Below are 23,687 nucleotides of genomic sequence, written 5' to 3'. Positions count from 1 at the left end.
ATTTTCATATATATATATATATATATATATGAGTGTCTAGATTAAGTGGCCTAAAGATTAAAAAAAATTAGACACATTTCTCATCCCTTAGACTAAGCGAGACGGTGCTACGGTAACAGAGTTGAAGATCCAATTAGTTAGACATGGGAGTGTGATGACATACTTCAACTCAGTGTGCTAAATATAAGAGATTTTTTTTGGCATGAGTTGGATAGGGTTAAACAAAAAAGATAAATAACATACAAATGCGAGGATGAGAAGGGAGAATGCAGCATCGCATAGTCACTACAACTTAACAAGTGATGTTGATGAGGAAGAATACATGGATGTGGCCATGGCAACCTCGCGGACAAAGGTAAATTTTAGGAAAAATGTTGAATAACTAAGTGGCGCTTACAAGCATGTCAGTGACAACGGATCCACGCAGCAATATCCATGTGGGAAGATAAGGAAACCAATTGCTAGAATGTTTTCAAGGTCTTCCACACAAAAGAGTATTTTGTGGTGCTAGAGTATAATCTACTGTCTCGTTCTACAAAGAGCGTAGTTTTGCATTGTGTATGTTTAACATCTGACCGTATGTCTTATTAAAAAAATTATGATTAGTGTTTTTTTGTTATTAGATAATAAAATATGAATAGTATTTTATATGTTTAAACGATGTTCAAATAAGACGGGCCATCAAATGTTGGACACAGTAATCCACAACAGCACTTAAATTAGGACACAGGTAGTATTAGCTACCAAGGCACATGTGCAACCAAGAATCGACACTAGCTGGTGGATGTTGAGGTGAAAACAAGAAAAATAAGGTTGTTACATGTCAAAAAGAAAATAAGGCTGTTGGGATGCCATATAGTAGGTTTTTTTATTTGTAGCATCTCTAAAAGATAAGTTCGCAATCCGTAATTTATCGGGCGTTCAGTAGATGCAAATGTTGAAGATATCTTCCTTTAGTAGCACTAGAGTATTTCTTGTACACCTTAGTGTTGTGTTGTTTCCTTTAATGCAAACTCTTTTGTGAATGGTGATGCAATTTTGATAATTTATTTATCAAATATTATAACATAGCCTATCCTAAAGTGCATAACCATGATCTAGAGCCGCTCGCCGCCCACCCTACCCCGCTGCTCGCGACCGCCGCCTTCCCCGCCATGCGCCTTGCCGCCGCCGCCCTCCTTGCCGCTCGTTGTCGCCCGTCTCTCATTGAGGAGGAAAATAGATAATGAAGAGGAGGAAGAAGGTTAATAGATACTAACATGTCAATCTCATTTGTCATAGACTTGTCATGGAGAGAGCAGATAGAGAGATTGTTAGAGAAAGCAATAACTTTGACATGCTAAATCAAATGGATAGCTGGCTCTATAGATGTTTGAAGAGTCTATTTCAAGGAGACTATTGGAGATGCTCAAATGCAACTCATGTCGACTAGACAATGGCCTTTAAATTGCTCTCCCCAGCCAGCTAGCTCAAGCTCTATATCGACATAGCCCCGCCAAACTAGGTTACGTTGACAAGCCCCCTATTCAAACAAGTAAATGACAACATGACCCATCTCAAGCAGGCCCAATTCGATAGGTACTACTTTTGCAATTTCTGACATCTAACCCTTATTTTTTGTAATTAAATAGTATACTATTGAAAAGATCGATGCAAGTGTTGAGTTTATTAAGCACCGTGTTACAAGGAACATGATAGTGGAAGCAAGAGAAGGCTGACGGGTGGGGAGGCGGCGACTTCGACGAGGGCAAAGAAGAGCTAGATGAAGGTTTATCATTAAACTACGAGTCCACAGGAACAGCCATCATTGAGACTCGATGATCCTTGACAAAGTAGAGAGACAAGAACAGCCATCATCCAGAGTCGACAGTCCTTCTTAGTTCAGTAGACAACAGGGTTCAAGACCATCCAGCTTTAGTAGAGCAGCTAGCTGTATATGCTTTGGAAAATTGATACTTTCCAGCTTGGTGTAGCATCCAACCATACATTTTTTTTTCTTGAAGTAATAAAGATCATAGAGGAGATTGAATCTCGCTCGTCCAGCAGCCAGATCCATCGTTTCACCATCTTGGAGTCATGCCTTTCCACCCTTCGAATGGAACCGAGTGTATTGGAAGAACCTGAGTAAACATATCTTCAAAAGATGAGAATGCACGCATAAGCAGTAAGCACAGTTGTTAGCAGCACTGATACAGCGTTAACAGCATCGTTATCCAGGATAGTCATTCCAGAAATCTTTGTAACGGTAGGACCCCGTTTACTGACCACCTGCAAAGAATCAAGAAACAATTACATGTCTAAAATCACCAGACGGTTTGTACCCAAACAATCATGAAATACCAGAATGGATCAAACTTGCACATGATCATAAAAGCTTCACAAACAGATTTCAAACTGAAGAAATGTTAACTGGCATAAAGGGTGTGCTAAATGTTGTTTATATTGTTATTGAACTTTCAAATAAAATAATTTCATTTGGACAGCTTACAAGCATGAGAGCTGGAACGGTAGCATACAAAAACTTATTTTCTAAGCGAATAGATAATACATTAAGACTATAAGAAAAACTTTATAGGACTTTTAGAAGTCGTGCACAATTTTATACCACAAACATGGTAACAAAGATTTAAGTCAAATATTTGTGGTATTGATGGAAGTATCTCTAAAATGATATCATGATCACACGATGTAATATTCAATGAAAAAGCATGGTTCTTTTCTATAGCAAATTTTGGATTTTCATTGGCATGCTTCCCAAGCTCCTAAACGATATATTTCATGCAAAAAAATTATATCTAACATTTTCTTGGAATACTTTTCGAAAGCATTTTCTCAACTTTGTGGTAGTTAATTTATTCCTTTATATATACCTCAAATAGCTATCCCAAAATCAGTTAATCCATAAAATCCCAAATCTCATGAGGAATGAACAGGGCCTAGTTTTCACGTGCATCTGACTGAAGCATGATTCCAACCTAAATGTCACAGGAAATATTACCTTCTTCCGAACATTGCAGTATCCACTGAACTGCAGTGTGGCACCCAGCACTGAATCAATCAGACTGCCAAGCAAACCACCAGCAGCAGAAATGGGTATTACTAGGAGCTGTCGAAGAGCCACATCAAATGAGCACTCCGCAGTCAACAGTCCAACAAAAACGAAAGTCAGACCAATGATTAGGCCACCTGCTGTGGCTGCAAGAAGGCCTTGTAAGGTGACTCCACCATTTGTACCTTTCCTGACAGGCTTAAAAGTGATGTTGAATTATCAGATCACAGATATAAATTCTAGGAGTAAATATGTTAGCAACTTAGCAATGCTATTACCATGCACATCTCAAAATTCGCACTAGTAAATAACAGTGTGCCTACAAAAGGAGCATTTCCCTTGTAGCAGACTACCTCGGTTCTAGTTTCCATATACCTACGGATTCAGGGGAATTGGACATTAATGTCGACCCATTGAGTATGTTGTTAATTTTCCATACTTGCTTGCCTGATATGATCACTGTGTGACACAGAAGTTGCACGAACAACATAAAAGCATTTCTAGACCAATATGTGTATTGGTTTCTTAGTGTACTAAACCTTTCTTTCTTGTATCAGTTTGTGTGATCCAAGAAATTGGCAAAGCAATCCATTATGCCATGTGAGTAGAATTTTTCACCACTTCAGAAAACCTGATTGGTACTCACAGGTGATGATGTATCTGTACAATTTATCATTGGCTTAGAAAAAGTTTAGAAAGCAGCTGAAACCTGAAAGTAACCAAATATTGCAGCTGAAACCTGAAAGTAACCAAATATTGTAGACTGGTGCTGGCCAAGCATACCCTTACTACATCAGCATGACGATTGTCGAGTCTACTAAGGAGCATCTGGCCCAAAAAGGAAACCATACCTTCAGAGTAGTAATAAGCCATGGTTGTTCATCACTAAGTACACCAAGTTCGGATGACCAAGTATCCCCATTGCAGCAGCAATAGTGGCCAATGATGCCACCTATAATACCAGTTATAACCTTTGACTCATTTGAGTCCAGGCATTTATCTTGTCCCCCAGTCATTGTTGCCAATATGATGACCAATATAGTAGCTATTGAGCTATTTGCTAGGACTTGGATCCTTTAATATAAAATGCAAAGGTAAGATACAAAAGCAAAATCAAGTTGAAAAATCAGCAGCTATGTATTATATCCTAATATAACTGTTATGCCATCCATAGAATAAACACCTAATTAAAGATTTGATAATTTTCACAAGATGCATTAACATTCTCACTATAATGCAATAAACCAAATTTTGCTTAAATAAGACAATGCCTCCAAGAAAGATTATAACCAGTTCAAGAAAAGTTCGGAGGAAAGAGAATAGCTAGTCATAATGTATTTTCAGCTAAACAGTTAGTTGCAATTGACCAAGGGGATTATCCCTTAGTTTACAATAGCTTCACACTTGTACTATGGTATGGATAGGTATTGTGTTTCCAATATATACATGCTGTGCCCACAGTATTAAGGTGTAATTTTAAACACAAACATCTAAATGATCAAATCTTAATGGAACTCCATTGTGATGAGTTCTGAATCTTACAAACTACTAGAAAAATCGACACGTTGCAAAGAGAAAATCCATTTTAAGTTTTAGAGCATAATTTAGATTTAATAAAATTCAAAATAAATAAAATAAAGTTTGATTTTGAGAGAGAATGGAGAGCGGTGCCACAGGTTAAAATTTGGGAGGTTGGTGGTGGGTGACAGATATAGAAAAATCTTCCAAACATGCATAGACTTGGACGTTAATATGCCACCGTGTTACCGTGTATGATTTTGCCACTATACATGCTTTCGTTGTGACACTGACAAGAGACCTTATTTTAGATATTTCATAAATTATAACAACATTTTCCTACTGTGCTGATAGCTTGATAATCTGTGGGGAGCGTGGGCAGTGGGTTTATTGAAACCACGACACAGAATAATGGTAAACACTAATACCATTTGCGGCAGTAGATTCATATCTTTATCTACAGTATTGAATACATTACCATTATTCACTCAGCAGTCAGCATCATTCTCTGCTAATTTAGAGATAAGAGATGTCAGATCTCCTAGCTTACCAGTTCCGCTGGCCGCCCTCCTTGAACCCCTCCTCGACCCGGCGCTTCCGGTCCGCGCCGACCCGGGTCGCCTTGGACGAGGTGAAGAAGAAGGCCAGCATCACCGCGCCGTACCGGTAGCCGCAGGCGAGGTGTACCGCCATGACGACGAACCCGGCGGCCCCGCCGGTGGCGTCCAGCGAGCGGCGGCGGACGGCGCGCGCGGCGATGACGCCGGCCAGCGCCGCGCCGACGGCCGACCGGGCAGCGAGGGAGGCGGGCGGGATCCCCATCGGGTGCAGGCTGCTGGCTGCTGCTGCTCCGCCGCCGGCCGCGGGGCTGGAGTCAATGGCGCCAGCGACGGCGAGCGGGAGGAATCGGAATTCGTGGTAGGGGCAACGGAATCTGGGATGCGACTCTACCAGAAGTCCAAGGGATGGCTGATACACAGCTCGGGAAATCTGAACCGTTGGTTTTTGTCTCTTCAGCCGATGGGATTAAGCCACGTTGACATCTTCTTCCCTGTTCTGTCCGCTCGCTTCCGCGTGGCGTGGACAAAGGAGATGAATATTTCACATTTTTTATAAATTGATCTGTGAAAAAAACTAATTCCAAAAAGACCTTTGTTGGCCGCTATGAAGCTAATAATCACATTTTAGCTTATAAGCCAGAATTTGAATTTATAACTTTAAATTTAGAGTAGATTTTGAAAGTTTTTCGTCCTACTTTATTTTTCAGTCTTAACTTTTTGACTGATAAGAACACATACAACCAAACAATCAACCCTATAGATACAATCCTTGCAAAAAGATGAGATAAAGAAGCAGGTATCAGAAATGTTAAAGAACGAAGTAATTCAATCCAGTACCAGTACTTTTTCATCCCCTATTTTATTGGTTAAAAAGAATGATAGAACTTGGAGACTTTGCATTGATTATAGGCAACTGAATGCTCTTACAGTTAAGAGAAAGTTTCCCTGTGATTGATGAGTTGAGAGATAAACTTGATGGTTCTACATATCTCCAAGTTGGACTTAAGGGCAGGGTATCATCAAATTATATTGGTAGCTGGTGAAGAGCCCAAAACAGCATTCCAGACACATTTTGGTCATTTTGAATTCAAGGTAATGTCCTTCAGTTTAACGGGTGCTCCGGCTACTTTCCAGGAAGCCATGCATGAATGATACACTATCCTTTGTCCTTCAAAAATGTGCACCGGTGTTTTTTGATGATATTTTAATTTACAGCCCTAACTTGCCATCCTATGTGAACCGTTTGAGGGAAGTACTTCATCAGCTGGCACAATATCAATGGAAGGTTAAAAGATCCAAATGCTCATTTGCTTAGTCTGAGTTGTCCTACTTGGGTTACACAATTACTAACAAGGGGGTATCAACTGAGCCAGCTAAGGTTCAGGCTATTACAGAGTGCCTGTACCCAAAAACTTGAAACAATTGAGGGGATTTTTTGGGTTTGGCTGGCAATTACAGAAAGTTTGTGCGACATTTTGGAATTTTGAGCAAGCCCCTGACTAACATGTTGCAGCAAGGGAGAAGTGTTCAGGTGGGCACATGACTCTGATCAGGCCTTTAATCAACTTAAAAAGGCTCTGATTTTCTGCTCCATGTCGGATTTTTCCAAGAGATTTTGCATTGAGACTGATGCGAGTGAATTCGGCACTGGAGCAGTATTACTCCATGACAAGCACCAAGTTGCTTAGGGTATGCACAGTGCGCCGAAATGGCGAGTGGTCACAGCCCACCACGTCAGCGCAGGCTTCACAGCTGGCCATGGACCGTCTCCTCGCAGAGCCGCGCGTGGCCAGCAGAGGGCACAGTTGCTTTGTCAGACTTGGGTCAGAAAGTGGGAGGGAAGAGAGAGAGGCGCCGAGAGAGAGGTCGCATTCGTCGCGGTCGCCCGTCACCGCCAAGTCCGTGGTCGTCGTCGTCGCCTGCCGACGTCGCGCCGCGGCCGTTGTCATTGCCGTCGCCGCGCCAGTCCGTGGCCGCCACCGTTGCCCGCCCAGATCTGCTGCTGCCAAGGTCGCCCGTCGCTGCCTAGTCCGTGGTCGTCGCCGTCACCCACCGAAGTCGCCCGTTGCCGCCCGGTCCACAACCGTCGCCGTCACCCGCCTTGATCCGCCGTCGCTGAGCCGCTCTGTCGCTGAGCTCCGCCGGCCAGCCCGGCCGTCCAAATCCGCCGCCCAGACCGGCCACCGACGTCGATCTCCGCCGTGTCGTCTGGGAGAGAGAGGGGGGTGTCGTACGGAGAACGGGAGAGAGAGAGACGTGGAGAGGGCATCGTCCGGAGAGAAAAAGAGGGGGTGGGCGTCGGTTTAGTGAGATAGAAATTGTGGGTCCCACTCCAAACCTGTGCACTGTGAGTCGCGTGGTCTACTAGTATCTTTATCCTACGTGGAAGATAGGAATCCTCATTGAGCGTCCATATACTGTGCATGCCCTTATGTCAGTTGATCATTGGGCCCTAGAACTCGAGGACTTTCTACATATGAAAAGGAGTGCTTAGCTATATTGCTAGCAATACAACAGTGGAGGTCATACCCTGCAATATAAGGGTTTTTTTGTTGTAAGTGGTCGCAAAAGCTTAATGAATTTCACTGACCAACGGATACATACTCCTTGGCAACAAGCCTATACTAAGTTTTTGGGGGTACAGTTCTGAATTTGCTATAAAAGGGCATCATTTATAAGGCAGCAGATGCTTTATCTCGCGTGATCACAGTCCTTATGTGGAGTTTTAGGCTTTGTCAGTTTGTACTCCTGATTGGTTATAAGAAGTGGTTGAAGGGTATTGTGCAGATTCCCAGGCTACACAGTTGTTGGGAGCCTTATTTCTCAAAACCAAGGCTTATCCTCATTTCAGTTTGCAGGATGGAATTATGAGGTACTGTTGACATCAAAAGTGGACCGGATGACATGTCACACACGAAGACCAAGAAGTCACTCTAGGACCGTTTCTGTGCAGACCTAAATTCTTAGAAAATGTGGATCTGCCAGTTAGTTTGATACAGTAACTCATAAGATATGAAAAAACATGAATAAATTGTTAAACCCAAAGAGTTTATTGGCCAAATAGCCGATATCGCTTCAGGACTCTAGCCGATGGACTATGTCAGTCGGCCTTGCATGAATTTCATGGTATATAAGCTTAAAATACCTTATCAGCTGAATTATGAGTATGATAACTATTAGACAGGCTAATTAGTTAGTCACTCCTGAAAGATCGAATTTAACCGAGACAGTTTCAAGATTAACCAATTGATAGGCTTGATTTGGCGATTATCGCACGTGCAGTCAGAAGCCGATAGGGTTCAGTATGAATTAAGTACAATAAAACTATATTACTAGGTTAATCTTCAGTATGCAACAATATTGAGCAATAACACGGATGCCCATATTAAACCTAAAAGATTGGACTAAACCGAGACAGTTTAGGTTAAACATGCTCAAACATGAAATCGGCATAACATTGTATAATACTGACAACTAGCTATTAATCCAGCTTAATCTATTAACTTATTCGATAAACTTAGCATATCAGACGTACTTATTCCGACAAGGACTTGCATACTTCCTGACAGACGACATGAATGAAAGAACAAAACCTTAAGATCGTGTGCTTTATTTCATGTACAAATGATAAGGGGAAGTTGCAATCTTACTGTGATGTTCATCCTTGTAGAAACAGGCGTGTCCAGTACTCGGGTGGGCGACGAAGATTAACCGTGTTATTGGCCGACTTCAACAACCGCAGCTTCACCTCTATATGCAAAGGACGACAATCGGCATAAAGAATAAGTCATCGCTGAGTGCGACCATTGTTCTGAGCATACTGGTAAAATAGAAAAAAAAAATCAAGAATAAACTTGTATTCGTGGAGCAAGAAGAAGCCAACCACTGCCTAGCCGACATCCTTCGGTTGCACCAGCAGCTTCTCCCACTCCTCTTCGAGGACGCTCTCGCTCACTTACTTCCCAACATCCAAATCTGTATGTCAGTGTAAGACGTCAAACCCAGAATAAAAATTATCGGGAATCAAATACGTATTAATTATCTAACTTTTTACTTGTACATTAATTAATATGATATAATTTAGTAAGAATTAGATAATTTACTCAGGTTCGAGAATCCCGGGTAACTACACATAGGTTCGCCACTGGATGCAGGTGAGGGCTTAGGTAGCTCCGGCGTAGAAGGCACATTTAGCATTGGTGGCATCCTTGTGGCCAAACCCTGTATAAACTATTTGTCTCTCTTCCGCCTGTGTGAAACTCTTGCTCTATCTCACCCAGTCCCCTAGCCAAACTCAAAAAGACGGGCCGCCATTTGTCAAACTTTGACAAACTTCATCCATCCGATAACTTCGACATTAATCTATGCCAAACAATTTAAACTGGTCTGCTTGCTACCTCCTATCCTTGTGAGGACGTTCGAACAAATTTTTCTGCAATATTAAAGGAACTGATATGATTTTACCATAAAAATCATGTAAAATTACTTCTGAACGAGCCGTAATTTTATATCGCTAACGTTCCAATCTATCAGAGAATTTGCATTACCGGTTGAAGTTCTAGATTGTCCTAAATATGCAAAGTTGTTTTTTTATTCTAACACACATAAAAAGAACAGGAGAAAAATTGCAATTGACTTAAAACTATCAAATAAGTTTCACCATTATTTTTCGCTTCTGCTTATACTTAAATTTGGAGTAGATTTTATGGTTTTCATCGTAGTTTATTTTTCAGCCTTGCTCACTACTAAAAAACAATTTTCATGGAGGACCCCTCATCAGCTTCTAGATGGACCGTTAGATAACACATTTATGATGGGGTCAATCACAAAGGAAGGATATAGCCTGCCTGTAAAAACTTATTATCGCAAACGGACCAACAAGAGGACCGCTTGAAAAAATAAGAACATTATTGTAGGCAGGCCACAAAGAAATCCGTGCATGAAAACTTATTATCGTCCTCGCCTGCAATAATCCAAATCTCTATAATACATATTTGCATTTAATTTTTTATATGAAGTTAGATAAAAATGAACTTTAAATGAAAATTGTTGGTCTTGACGAGATCTACAACATTCTAATTGACAACTTTTTTATTAGAGAATTTTTTTACATGCCTAAATATCTCTATAATATCTCATATATACAAAATTTTAGATCAACATTTTTGTTGTCATCAAATGAACATATTATCTATATGAAAGTTATTAAGCTCAGTCAGACCTATAACTTTGTAATTGATTATATTTTCATTTAACATTCTGTGTGTAAGCAGTAAGTGCTTTCGTAGCGCAGTGCGTATGGATATAGTTTTGCCCATTAGCTTAAATTTATTTACCAAGCGTAACTCAAGTTTGCAGTGGGTAACTTGCAATTTTAGTATGTCTAGGCTACAATTTACTCCCTCTCGTTCCATACAATATCATTATTGTGTAGGAGTTCCATACAATATCATTATTGTGTAGGAGTGACCGTTTAACTTTCTATACCGGGACTTTCTAAATTCATTAATTAAGACGGCCTGCATCTGGTCTAAATTTATTAACCCCATTCTTTTGATTTTGATTGCCTTATAAACCAAAATTTGAACTTAAGTTGATTTTCAAGTTTTTTGAAGTTTATTTTTCAATTTTGCTTTGGATATATATATATATATATATATATATATATATAAATTTTTATTCACAGATTATTTTTCATTTGTAAATATATTGTTTGGTTTTTTTATGAAAAAGCAAATCAATTACCGAAAAGCTTGAACATGAACATATAAATAGATTGGTTAGAAAGTCTTCCATTATTATTGATCCATTAATACGGTTTTGCGTGCCTAATTGTCATATATAAGAAATTGATCAGGCTTGAACATAGTGAAACGAAGAAGGCTAGGAAGTTTTCCATTAGAAACGAATTTAAAAACGAAGTACCGCGACAGTGCCAAGCTGAGGGGTGGTTTAGTTCGTAAAAATTATTAGGTTTGACTATTTTGGTGATTTATTAGGAAAAACAAATTGCAAGGGGCGTCAGGTAACCAAAGACAAATTTTGTAAGCCTAATTCATATATTGTAGCATGTAGCAGATATCGCTATAATTGTGAAATAATTAGATTCAAAAGTTTCAGCTGGCAAATACCTTCCAACGTGTGCAATTAACTATTTTTTGTGATGGGTGAACACAAAAATGTGTACTGCTAGGAAAATCGACGTATAACCGAGAAGCAGATTTAACGTGAAAAATCTTTACGGGAAAAAACCACGGACGCCAACCGGTAATAATCACTATGAGGTGATGATTACAATAGCACGGGAATACACCGGGCCGTCAGGCCCTTCCCGTGCAGCTTACAAGAGATATATATAAGGAGAAATCAAGGAGTCTTAATAGGAAAAGACTGACAGAATCATATTAGGAAACTAATCCTACTCCCACTCCAAGTAGAAAACGGTTAGAAAAAATCTAGTAGAAAACTAGTAATATAATCCAAATACATTATTTAATAATTCGGATCATACCTTTAACAATCTCCACCTTGAGACGAATTTCCTTGTAGTGTAAAAATCATAAATCACCAGAAACCTCATGTAGATAAAATCACCTTGCGACAAATAGTCTTTTGGACTATAAGAAGCACGAACCAAGCTTGAGGACAACGAGAACCTTGCTTGTTTTGAATAGGAGCAGAATATCATACTTCAAATTCACAATGGGAATAAAACCCTAAACCTGTTGGTATAAATGGATGAAACCAACAGAGATACGAACCAAAATAAAGTACTTGAATCTCTTGATAAATCTCATGAAAAATTGGTTATGTGCTCATAGCAATTACTCTGAAATCACGCGATCAAAACAAGAGCATTGAATAATACTTCAAAACTCGCCGTTGGTATAAATTGGGGGAACCCAATAAATAGCAAAACAAAGTATTGAAATCTCCTGGTAAATTTGATCAAAGTGATAAACGGGAACGAAAATCTTCTCGATGAATTGTTTTTCCCTTCCAAACACCAGCTTGTAGAAGAAAAGTCAGTAGGTCGAAGGACGCCAATGTTGACGTCAGAAATCGATCTGGTCTAACGAATCAGCCGGCGGTGGCGGATTGCAAATTGGAACTCGGTTATTTTTGGTCTCGTGAACACTAGCTTGTACAAGAAAACTCTCATAAGAATCTGCCATATGCTGAAACTGATCTTGCCAGTGAACTTCTCAATGTCTAATTTAGTGAAAGACTTCGAGAAAAATTCACTACAGGGTTTCCCAGCTAATCACGCAATTTGTCACAATAGAGGGTTTTTCGTTGCAATATATAGGGGTAATGGCAGCAGTTGTCTATTTCGGTTGCAATAGACACACATGTTGCCACCAAATTTGTTGGGTTGCTATTTATACTGCATTTGTTGCAATATATGTTATATATCACAACGCATGAATATGTGTTGTAATTGAACTATAGTTTTTGCAACAATTGCGCATATTTGTCGCAATATTGATCTTTATCGCATCGCTTAGAAACCGTTGGTATTCATACTATGTCATGTGGCAATAGATGTAATGTTAATGTAACACAAGACGAAATTATTGTGAAAGGAGTTTTGGATATGGCAACACAAAACGGTTTTGTTGCAATTAAGACATGGATATTGCAAGGCAATACTTAAACGTTGCAAAGAGTCATTCCTATATCAACGATCATTTAGTAATTGCTAAAAAAAGAAGAATTTATTGTAACACTATGACTATTTAGCGGCAATACTTGTGTACGAATTATAACTTATTTATGGGTCTTAATTTGTGTTGTGAACCACTAGATCTGAATCGAATTTGTGCTGGAGCAATTAATCAAAGTTTATTGTATTATAACTTATTTATGGGCCTTAATTTTCTTTGGGTGTATTTGCTTATTGGGCTGCCGGACTGGTGGAACTAGCTAGCGCCGGCCGGACGTACACAATCGGTTTCCTAAATTAATTCGTTTTTCTTTCTTGGATTGCCGATCACGAGATTAATTCCTTAATTTGATCATAGCCGGATCGGACAACACCATGCCACGCCCATATATAGTTGCACTGATCAATCGATCATTGATCCTCGTTCGTAGATCAGACGACGTCATTGGCCGATCGACCACACGCGTGCTAGCTATAGCCTCCTGGGGTCCCAATCGATCGTCGACGTGCGCGTCGTGCGTGTGCTAGCTTGGTCGCGTCGGGCCTCCTCTCCTCAACGCGTGCGTATACACGACAGAGCGCATGGCGGCTGACGTCCCTACAGGCGCGGACGATGCAGCAGCAGCTATCGTCCCTGCAGGCGCGGACGATGCAGCGTGTGCTTGCGCTCTGATCAAGCGTGTCGTTGTTGGTACGTAGCTGGCGTGATCGCTCCACGTCGCCGCGTGCATCGGCTCATTGGACGTCGCCGGCAAGCGATCGATCGATCCGGCTTGCAATATTGTGACGACGTTGAAGACGCAAGGGCCGACATTGTCTGCACGACGTACGGCGCAGCGACGCTGCACACAACAAGCAGGAGCCACCTACAGCAAGCTAGTCCAGACCGGCGAGCACGTCAATCAACCAACGAGAAAGGTACATATATAATATTTAATTAGGAGCTCAGCGTGTGCATTTTAATTCACATTAATTAATTAATCAATCCTGATGTTTAACTCATGTTATTTATGCATTAATTTATTTTATGAATTGTTTTTGTTTGTTGAATTGGCATCTCCTTTTTATATGTCAATTAATTAAGTAATAGGATTAATAATTTCCTCTTTGTTAGAGTTTGTGTAAATTTTGTATCGATGGGATTCGTTTGCAATGGCATAAAATGATCGGAGTTGGATAATATAGCCAAAGTCTGATAAGGCTTGCCATTCCTTTAAAGGCCGCTATCTAGGACAGACTGTACCATGTCCATGTACTAGATGTTGTTGCATGATGTACAGAACAAAGGTTGAGGTAAAAACACTTGCTTGATCGAGGGTTCAATCAGGATTTCATCAAACAGAAACGTCATCATCACGTCGACCCTACAATTATGAATGATGATCAGAATTTTGCTGAAGGTGATACTACTGATGGTGGCTCTGTCAATAATTTGATTTCCTCGCTAATTAGAGGTGCTATACATGGAGAAATTACAAAAGGCAATACCGAGGAGCCGAATGAATCAGCAAAGAGTTTTTTCAAATTATTGGATAAAGCGCGAAAGAAACAGGTTGCAAGGAGGTAACCAAAGTATCTTTCATTGTCCGGCTATTTCAGATTAAATGCATGTTCAGAATTAGCACCAATGCCATGGAGCATATACTTCACTTGTTCGGTCTATTGCTCCCTGAAGGACATTGTGTTCCAAATACTTTGGATAAAGTTCGAAAGGTTGTTCAGGAACTTGGCTTAGACTACGTGAAGATTCATGCTTTGCGTGAATGATTGTGTGTTATTTCGTGGAGACTGAGGAGATGAATTTTTGTCCTACATGTGGGAAGAGCATGTGGAAAAATCATGATCCTAAGGAGAATACATAGGGTGATCACAGTGGCACTGATAGATCTTGATTTCCGATTTGCTATTTACAGGAAGGAAAACCAAAAAAGGACACATCCACTAGAATCACCTTGCTTGCTTCTTTCTTGTTGTACTGCTACGCGTGCACGGGGAGAGACGATGATGGCCGTTGCTGCTGAGTCGTGCTTGAGGAGACACGGACAACGCCGCGCCGTGGCAGGAGATACACGTCGATGATGCAGCAAGCCAGAATCACCTTGCTTGCTTCCTTCTTGTTGTACTGCTACGCGTGATGCAGCAAGCCAGAATCACCTTGCTTGCTTCCTTCTTGTTGTACTGCTACGCGTGCGCGGGGAGAGACGATGGTGGCTGTTGCTGCTGCGACATGCTTGAGGAGACACAGACAACGCCACAACGTGGCAGGAGATACACGTCGATGATGCAGCAAGCCAGAATCACCTTGCTTGCTTCCTTCTTGTTGTACTGCTACGCGTGCACGGGGAGGACGATGGTGGCTGTTGCTGCTGCGCCGTGCTTGAGGAGACGCGGACAACGCCACAACGTGGCAGGTGCTTGAGGAGACGCGGACAACGCCACAACGTGGCAGGAGATACACGTCGATGATGCAGCAAGCCAAAACACATCCACCAGAATCACCTTGCTTGCTTCCTTCTTGTTGTGCTGCTACGTGTGCACGGGGAGAGACGATGGTGGCTGTTGCTGCTGCGCCGTGCTTGAGGAGACGCGGACAACGCCGCGCCGTGGCATGAGATACACGTCGATAATGCAGCAAGCCAAAACACACGACAACAAACGCATAACCAAGTAGATTGGATCTTTGCTCTAATACCACTTGTTAGGAAAATCGACGTATAACCGAGAAGCGGATTTAACGTGAAGAACCCTTATGAGAAAAAAAAACATGAACGTCAACCGGCAATAATACACCGAGGCATCGCGCCCAATCCCGTGCAGCTTACAAGAATATAGAAAGAGAAATTAAGAAGTCCTAATAGGAAAAATCTGACAAAATCATATTAGGAAACTAATCTACTCCCACTCCGACTCCAAGTAAAAAAACTAATCAACTCCCACTCAAGTATAAAACGGTTAGCAGAAATCTAATAGAAAACAAGTAATATAATCAAATATATTAGTCAATAATTTAAATCATATCTACATTACAGTTAATAATTCGGATCATACCTCTGACTGACATGTACTACTAGTTGTCTGTGGCTAAACAGGGCCCTATCCGTTCAGATGAAAACCCTATAGTTAGCGAGCTACCGTGGAATCGAAACGATATTGCGATGAACTAGCATAGTTATTTTTAACATATATTATTCCTCTACTCTTTTTACACATGGAACTACCGAACTGCATTGCAGATTTCCAAACATTTGACAGATATTTTTCTCAATGTTTCTAATATACATCATATCATTAACTTGAATTCAACCCATTAATTTAGTTAATCACCATCTTTTATAGTATTTAATACCTATCAAAAATTCAAATAATCTTTCGACTTACATCAACCAAAAATAAAACTTAGTTTGTTTATGCTATTTAATAAATATCAGAATCCAATTAATCTTCTGTCTTCCATCAACCGAAAACAAACATAAAATCAACCACAAGAAAAGTCACGTGGAAGTAAGCCCGTCAAGCTGTTTCGTACTACTACAGTTCACAGCAAATAGTCCAAAAGTCAGGCTAAGAGCAATGTCTGTATGCCAATTGCCAACCCATCAAGATCAATCAGCGCAATCAAACAGCACGATAACGAAGAAAATAAGCCAATGGCATTTGGTCCATATTCCGTGTAGAAACTACATAATACAATACAGATTTACAGAAGGATTCATTAGACAAGTGGCATCGTTGGACAGTGGAAAACTGCTCTCAAACGAGGGAGAAAACAAGACACTCAGGGGTTATTTAGTTCCCTAAAATTTTGGTCCAAAAATATTACATCGAATCTTTAACACCTAAATAGAGTATAAAACGAAAACAAAAAACTAATTACAGTCACGTGAGAAATCGTGAGACGAATCTTTTAAGCAACCACCATGCGCTAATGACGAATTAATTAAGCTCAAAAGATTCGTCTTGCAGAAATTTAAAATTTGTTTTTTAATTAGTCTACGTTTAATACTTTAAATATGTGTTTAAAATTTTAATGTGATGTTTTTATAATATCTTTTTAAAAACTAAACAAGCCTCAGGCCTCAACGGTCAATAGTCAAAAAAGCTATAGTGTTTAAGAGTTTTTAAAGGAGACATGTTGTAGTACTGTAGTTCTTCATCAGCTGTAGTGTTTTGAATCCAACTCATATAAGGAGTTGTTTAGTTTCCAAAAAGTTTCTCCATAAACATGATATCGAATCTCTTTAGACATCTAAATAAAACATTAAACATAAATAAACCAAAAAAACTAATAAAAAAACTAATTACACAGTTATATAAAAAATCGCTGAAGCAAATTTTTTAATACTAATTAGTACATGATTAGTTATAAGTGCTCCGGTAACCAACATATGCTAATAACAGATTAATTAGACTCAAAAGATTCGTCTCACGGTTTCCAAGCGAAATATAAAATTTATCTTACAGTTAGACTACGTTTAATACTTTAAATATATGTTTAAAAACTTACGTGATGTTTTTGCAAAAAAAAATTTCAAACTAAACAACCCCTAAGAATCAGATGGCTCTGCTCATTGCAGAAGGATTATACCAGCTGAATCATAAATCAAACTATCAAGAACAAAAATATATATATACGCAAACAAGAAATGCTACTAACAGATATACGTAGTAACAAGTAATATAAACATGATTAGTAATAAATTGCTTTAAATGTGCAAAGGCTACTCCATAGAAATAATAACACAAATACTACTCGGAAATGATGAAATAATAGAGAACTGGATGGACCTATCACCCTTAAAGCCTCCCAGGTTCTACATGAGTTCATGTGAAGCAACCGGCATTCAGATTCCAGTAGAGCAGGGATCCAAGAGATCTAGAGCTGCTGTGCGAAGAACAGCCAAAAGAGGAAGGATAAGCATGGCGAAAGAAGCAACTTTTCCCAACAAGGAAAAGGGCGCTAGATGCTGGTGGCCATGTATGTACTGCCACACCCCAGAAATTCCTAGTACCCTCCACCACCACAGCACCTGCAAAAGAATATTAATACCAATCAACTGGCCGGCGTACATACATCAGCAGGACCATGCTCATACGCATGGATGGAGCACAATCCCTTGCAGAAAAATTCCAAAGTCGCGTGAAAAACGGAAGAAATCCAGAAGAGCTAGCAAAAAGATGCCAGAGGAGTGAGCAAAAGATGCAGAGCTCCCTTCAATCCAAAGAGGGTCCATGGAGGGCTGATGCAGCTCCTGGGGCATGCAAGCCGTAAGCCTATCCCAACGGCGGGTGCTCCCATCTCAGCGGCTTCTTCTCAGATCTCGAGCTGAGCAAGCGAGCATGGAATAGGCTAACGGGATCCATGACCCAGCAGCTCGATCGACCCACGGCAAAACCCCTTTTTGGACCGAAGGGAGCTCTAACGTTCCACAGCAAGCACCTTCCAGCAACCGACAAGAACACAACAGCTCAACATAGTGCCCAAAACGACGAATAGGAGCAAGAAACCACGCAAAAAAGAAGTTGAAGGGGCAGCTGAAGCTGAGCTCACAGCTCAGCCAGCAAACCCTAACAAAAAGGCATGAGGGCGATGGCCATGGATGGATGTAGGGAGATGCTAGGCGCTGGTCCATGCTTTAAAGAGGAGAGGAGAAGCTAGGGGGAGGGAGAGGGGGTGGCTCGAATCTTCACAAGGGAGAGCAGGGGTTCTCTCGGGAGTCGCAGAGCGCAATTGATGGCAGGCAGGCCAGCTCTGGTGGATCTCTGAGCGCTTCACATGCCTTTGGCTCGGGCGGGGCGAGGCGACCACCACGACCATGAGAGCGAGCGAGCCGGCCCAGCTGCTCCGTCGACGGATCAGCTCCCCTCCCCACCATGGTTTGTCTATCCATTAATCGCAGCGCGCAGCAGGTGGCCATAAAGCGTGTCGTGTGGACTTGGACTCGGGAGCAGGAGGAGGAGGAGGAGCGCGCGGCTGGGAACGGGGAAGCGTGTTTAGCCTCCGCACCGGGGAGACGTTTCTTTTGTTTACCGGGTAATAGCGCATGTTTGGCTCTACAGTTTCGTCCTCGATCGATCTCATCCCCCTGATGGAGGTTGTTGTCACCTTGCGTTCCTCTTTCTCTGTATGCAGGTATCTCATGACAGCCTCTGCCTAACTGTGGGAACGAAAAACAACTGCTTGGGTCTTCTGTGTATGTAGTACGTATCTCAATATGGATGGCCTCTACGTATACCTATATATAATGATCGTCTGTATACATCGCGTTATATTAATATACTAAATAATGTATTAAATATTGAATAAGTAAATTACATGTTGTATAACTTGTTTATTTAGTTGTCTATACGTATATAATAGATAACAGATGTCTATTTTATAACCGTGACACAACATTCGTCTATATACATCCATATTAGATTAATCATTATACATATATAGGCCGCGTTCGGAAGGCCAGAGAAGTTCTCGTTTTCCGCACGTATACTTCCCGAACTGTTCTACGATGTATTTTTTATAAAAATTTTCTATAGGAAAGTTGCTTTAAAAAATCATATTAGTCTATTTTATATTTTTTAATAATTAATCATGTACTAATTTATTGCTACGTTTCCGCGCCAGGTAACAAGACTTGATCATCGTGTCTTTGTTCATCTCCTACTAAAGCATATGCTCCCAAGCTGCATGCAACCTTTTCTAGAGAAGTATTTCATGCATTGGTTGCATGCAATAAATATGAAAAATAAAGTATTAAATATGTTATAGACAACCAAATAGACAACATATTATACAAATTATCTGTTTAGTTATATGTATATGTTAAATAGACAACAATCATCTACATTATTATACAAGTCCTTATAAAAACGAAAAAACGTCAAACATATAGGCCGTGTTCTTTTATGAACCGAAGACAAAAGTTGAGTGGTTATCAAACAATAATTAATTAATAACATGTGAACTAGTTGAACTAAGATAGGCTAAGCATTGCCTAACCCTAATTCTAGTCAGATTAACCCTGGGATGACAATAATAATAAGTGGAAATCAACGGGTACATAAAGTAATTGCCCAATAGATAAATAAATAAAGTAAAGTAAATTTGTACAAAATAATGCATGTTTGAATTTAAAACAGGAATTTTATAAGCATCGGATCAATATGATCAAAGAATGGTGTCACTTTCCTTGCTCTGACCCACGAGTAACTTTGGTGACGACTTCGAGAATGATCGGCGCTGCGATGGGATCAAAACCTACGTCAAACAAAGCAAAACAAGCAAAAACAGTCTATAAAACTACCGAAACAGAGAAAGAAACTATTTTTAATGGATTCTTGGCATTTTTTGGATTTAATGAAATTTGAATGGACTACAACGGACACCGGATGAATTACTTATGAATTTTAAAGTTTGATTGTTTTTTAAACTAAATAGAAAACATTAATTGATTTGTTGCGTAGGAATCAGAGGCAATGACGTCAATGGGGAGGGAGAGACCGAGCTGACAGCTAGGGCCCACTTGGCAGTGGCACAGCTGAGAGAGGGGACATCGGTTGACACATGGGGCCCACGGGGAGAGAGAAAACAGAGGGAGAGGGAGAGCGGACAGGTGAGGGCCACCTATCGGGGAGACTGACAAGCAGGCCCCATGGTTCGGGTGTGAGAGAGAGGAGACTGACGTGCGGGACACGCGAGGTGAGAGAAAGAGACAGAGGGAGAGGGAGAGAGCTGGCGACAGGGACAACGGATAGAGAGAGGGCTGAAGGGCAGGACCCATCAGTTTGTTGACGTCAAAATGTGAACATTGACGTGTCACACACGAAGGCTTGGTAGTCAATCTTAGATAGCTCCAGTGCAAGACCTAAATCTTAGAATGCGCGAGCGTGCCAGTCAGTTTGATTCTGCAACTGACAAGATAAGCAGTGAAAAAGGCCGATCGGCTATCGAGCCAATAGGTGAATAAATATCGAGCCGATCAGATGTTGATGCTTCAACGGTTAGCCGATAGGATAAACGATCGGCTGTAAAAAGCTTGGATCGGCTAGAAACTTAACAGAAATAAACTTGATATAAATATTAGACCAACGTAACCCGCCAAGTTACCTATTAATCTTAGTCGATCGGACAATCCCGTATAACCAGATCGAACTAGACGTACAGAGATTGGACTTAACCAAGACAGTATGCAGTCGAGCACGATATGATTATAGGAAACATAAAGATCGATAAGGCTAATAAATAAACCAACGAATTACTTGGAATAAACAATGAATCGTGTGTTACGATCGGCTAAACCCAACTGGCATGTAACTCTCGTAAGCCGATGCAACAGAAATAACTGCCGATCTAACTAAATCAAGCTAATTGGTATAGAAATAATGTAGTAAAGCAATTGGCTACTCTAGTAAATATGATAAGCATGTAGATCGGCAAAAATCATCGGCTATAGACGACGGACAAACAACCGAGATCAATAAAATACCTAGCCCAGATTGCTAAGAATAATCATAGAAGATCGGACCAAACCGAGACAGTTCAAGATTAAACCTAGCAATATCAGGATAGATACTAAACAGATCTAGATTGCAATCAAGCCAATGAGCCGATGAATGGTAATTTATCGGCTAGTACTCCGATAAAACAAACCAAATACATCGATCTGATATAAACCATCTGACAAACGCAATCTACTAGATCGGACCTAACCAAGACAGTACTAGATTGAATATGTCAAATAGGGAATATCAAACCAACATAGATCGCCCAAAGTGGTTGACCAGATCAACTCAAAACACGAAAGTGATCTAAGTTCAAACTGATACGATAACTAGCAATCGCGCAACTAGATTAGAAGATCAGACCGAACCGAGACAGTTCTAATCTAACTGAACGATTACCGTGGCCTGGCGGAACGATGGACTTACCCCTCCGCCAGAGATCGAGACGATGCAGTCCCGCGTCAGGTGCGAAGTTCCGCCGGAGTTGAAATCCTCGAAAGAGGGTGGCGATGCACCGAAAATATTTGATCTAATTAATGTATAGATGATTTACGATGACCATGGACATACATATTTATAGCCTCGGGTGAATGCTAGTTCGTGTCGGACACGACTCCTAATATATAAAAAGAAATAACAAACTTTATCTCTAACACGACATAGTTTCTAATAGATTAAAAAAACAAACAAGTCCCAATCGGACTCTAATATCAAGAGATAAAATCCTAACTATCTCCAACTAGTAGATAAAATTATGTCGCCAAGCCTTGGTCTTCACGATTCCCTATTGAATTTGAACTCTTCCGGATAAAATATCTATCGGCGATTGCACCTTTCCTTATCTGAATCCAATATGGAATTTTACCAAATTTTGGAGTTAACACAGTTAGAGAGAGAAAACAGAGAGGGGGATTGGCGCCGGCAGAGCAGAGGAGAGGAGGTAATGTGCCCGGCGGCGACGTGAGGTGGCGATGGCGGACGACCGGCGACGGCCGACGAGCGAAGGCGCTGAGCGACGGGCGACGACGATGCGACAAGCACTGGCTCGACACGGCACAGGCGAGGCGACGACGGTGACACCGAGTGGTGCGGAGCACTTGTGATGGCAGCAGAGGGGGGTGGCGCGGTGATGCGGGAGAGGCAGGGGAGGAGGAAGAGGAACGAGAGATCGACGCGCCGGACGAGTGGGACGGCGGCGACCGCCGGGAAGCGACGGCGGATGATGATTGACGGCCGATGGCGAGCGGCGGGGGCGCTCGCGGTGAGGCGAGGCAACAGAGGAAGGGAGAGAGAAGGATCGGAGCGGGCTCACCGGGGTGGCGACGTCAACGGGTTGACGTGGACGCGACATTGGGGAAGGTGCGTGGCGAGCGGCGAAGGACGACCGACGAAGGCTTCGGTCGGCGTACGATCGACGAGAGGCGGCAACGTAGAGCGGCGGGGTCGGCTAGCGGTGACCGGCGGCAAGGCACTGGTGGCGGCGCACACGTGGCGGCAACGGCGACGCATCTACCGCGACGGTGGTGTTAGCGGCGACGGCGCTAGGAAGCAACGACGCGTCGACGCTCGATGACAGCAGTGCGCGCGAGCGGCGGCGGAAAGCTACTACACGGCGACAAGGAGAGGCGTCGCGCGGCTGACAGCGACGAGGCGATAGGAGAGAGAAAGGATGAGGAAGGAGAGCGAGAGCCGGTGGCACTTACCAAAGATAGCGATGATGCACACCGAGGCGACGATGATGATGGCGTCCAACGGTGAGAGAGGTGCACGGCGGAGGCGGCGGAGAGATGCGGTGGCGGCTCGAGCGGGCAAAGAGGGAGCGAGCGGCGGTCGGGGGGATTAAATAGGGGATCAAGAGGCAGCGGCGCGCACGGGGTACGCTGGCGCAGTGGTTTGCGGCGATAGTGTGCGGGATGGGCGGCTGTGATTGCGTGCGCTCTTGATTGGTGGCGGCGGTTGTTGCGGCATGCATGCGGGGCGCGGCCGGGACACGGCGGTGACGCGGCTTGCACGCGGGCACGGTGCGCCGTGCGTGGCTCGGCTCGGCGATGGCGTGAGGAGGCACGTGCGAAGGCGAGGTGGCGTGGTGCGGCACATGACGACGGCGGCGTCGCGGCGCCAGCGTGAGCGCGACGGGGCGGTGAGGAATGGTGAGGTGGTGGCTCAGCGCGGGCAAAGGCGGCGGCGTACGTGGCATGGAGCGGCGTGGGGCACGGAGGACGAGCGCGTGACGGCACGGCGAGCGAGGCAGAGCGATGGGCGAGGCTGGAGGATGCGGGCGGAGGTTAGGGGCGATTTCCGACAGGCGGGCCCCACCTATCAGCGTTCTCGAGAGGAGGACGGAGGCGTGGTGGACTCCGGGCGTGGGGAGGAGACCGGCTGGGCCTCGGCTTGGGGC

The 23,687-nt window shown here is 42.4% G+C and overlaps 1 protein-coding gene across 1 annotated transcript; it reads right to left on the bottom strand.

Annotated features, from left to right (window-relative positions):
* Window positions 1-1,363: 1,363 nt before the first annotated feature.
* On the bottom strand, window positions 1,364-5,546 carry LOC102713498 (protein PGR-like). The gene is made up of 4 exons (XM_006644154.3): window positions 5,118-5,546; window positions 3,901-4,123; window positions 2,999-3,247; window positions 1,364-2,268 (listed from the first exon to the last, which is right to left on the bottom strand). Exons 1-4 carry the CDS (start codon window positions 5,387-5,389, stop codon window positions 2,137-2,139), a joined length of 876 nt encoding a protein of 291 aa, XP_006644217.2. The 5' UTR covers window positions 5,390-5,546; the 3' UTR covers window positions 1,364-2,136.
* Between the last annotated feature and the right edge of the window lie 18,141 nt (window positions 5,547-23,687).

This window comes from Oryza brachyantha, chromosome 1, assembly GCF_000231095.2.
Source record: "Oryza brachyantha chromosome 1, ObraRS2, whole genome shotgun sequence".
Taxonomy (NCBI): Eukaryota; Viridiplantae; Streptophyta; class Magnoliopsida; order Poales; family Poaceae; genus Oryza; species Oryza brachyantha.
The sequence above is the reverse complement of the archived record's forward strand: the minus strand, read 5'-3'. Positions and strand labels throughout refer to the sequence as shown.

What these genes read in the sequence shown, in the direction of transcription:
- LOC102713498 (XM_006644154.3), bottom strand. Translation starts at nt 5,389, where the DNA reads ATGGGGATCCCGCCCGCCTCCCTCGCTGCCCGGTCGGCCGTCGGCGCG. An exon ending in GGCTTATTACTACTCTGAAG is followed by an intron (nt 3,248 to 3,900) that starts GTATGGTTTCCT and finishes ATCACTTTTAAG; the next exon opens with CCTGTCAGGAAAGGTACAAA. An exon ending in ACTGCAATGTTCGGAAGAAG is followed by an intron (nt 2,269 to 2,998) that starts GTAATATTTCCT and finishes GATTCTTTGCAG; the next exon opens with GTGGTCAGTAAACGGGGTCC.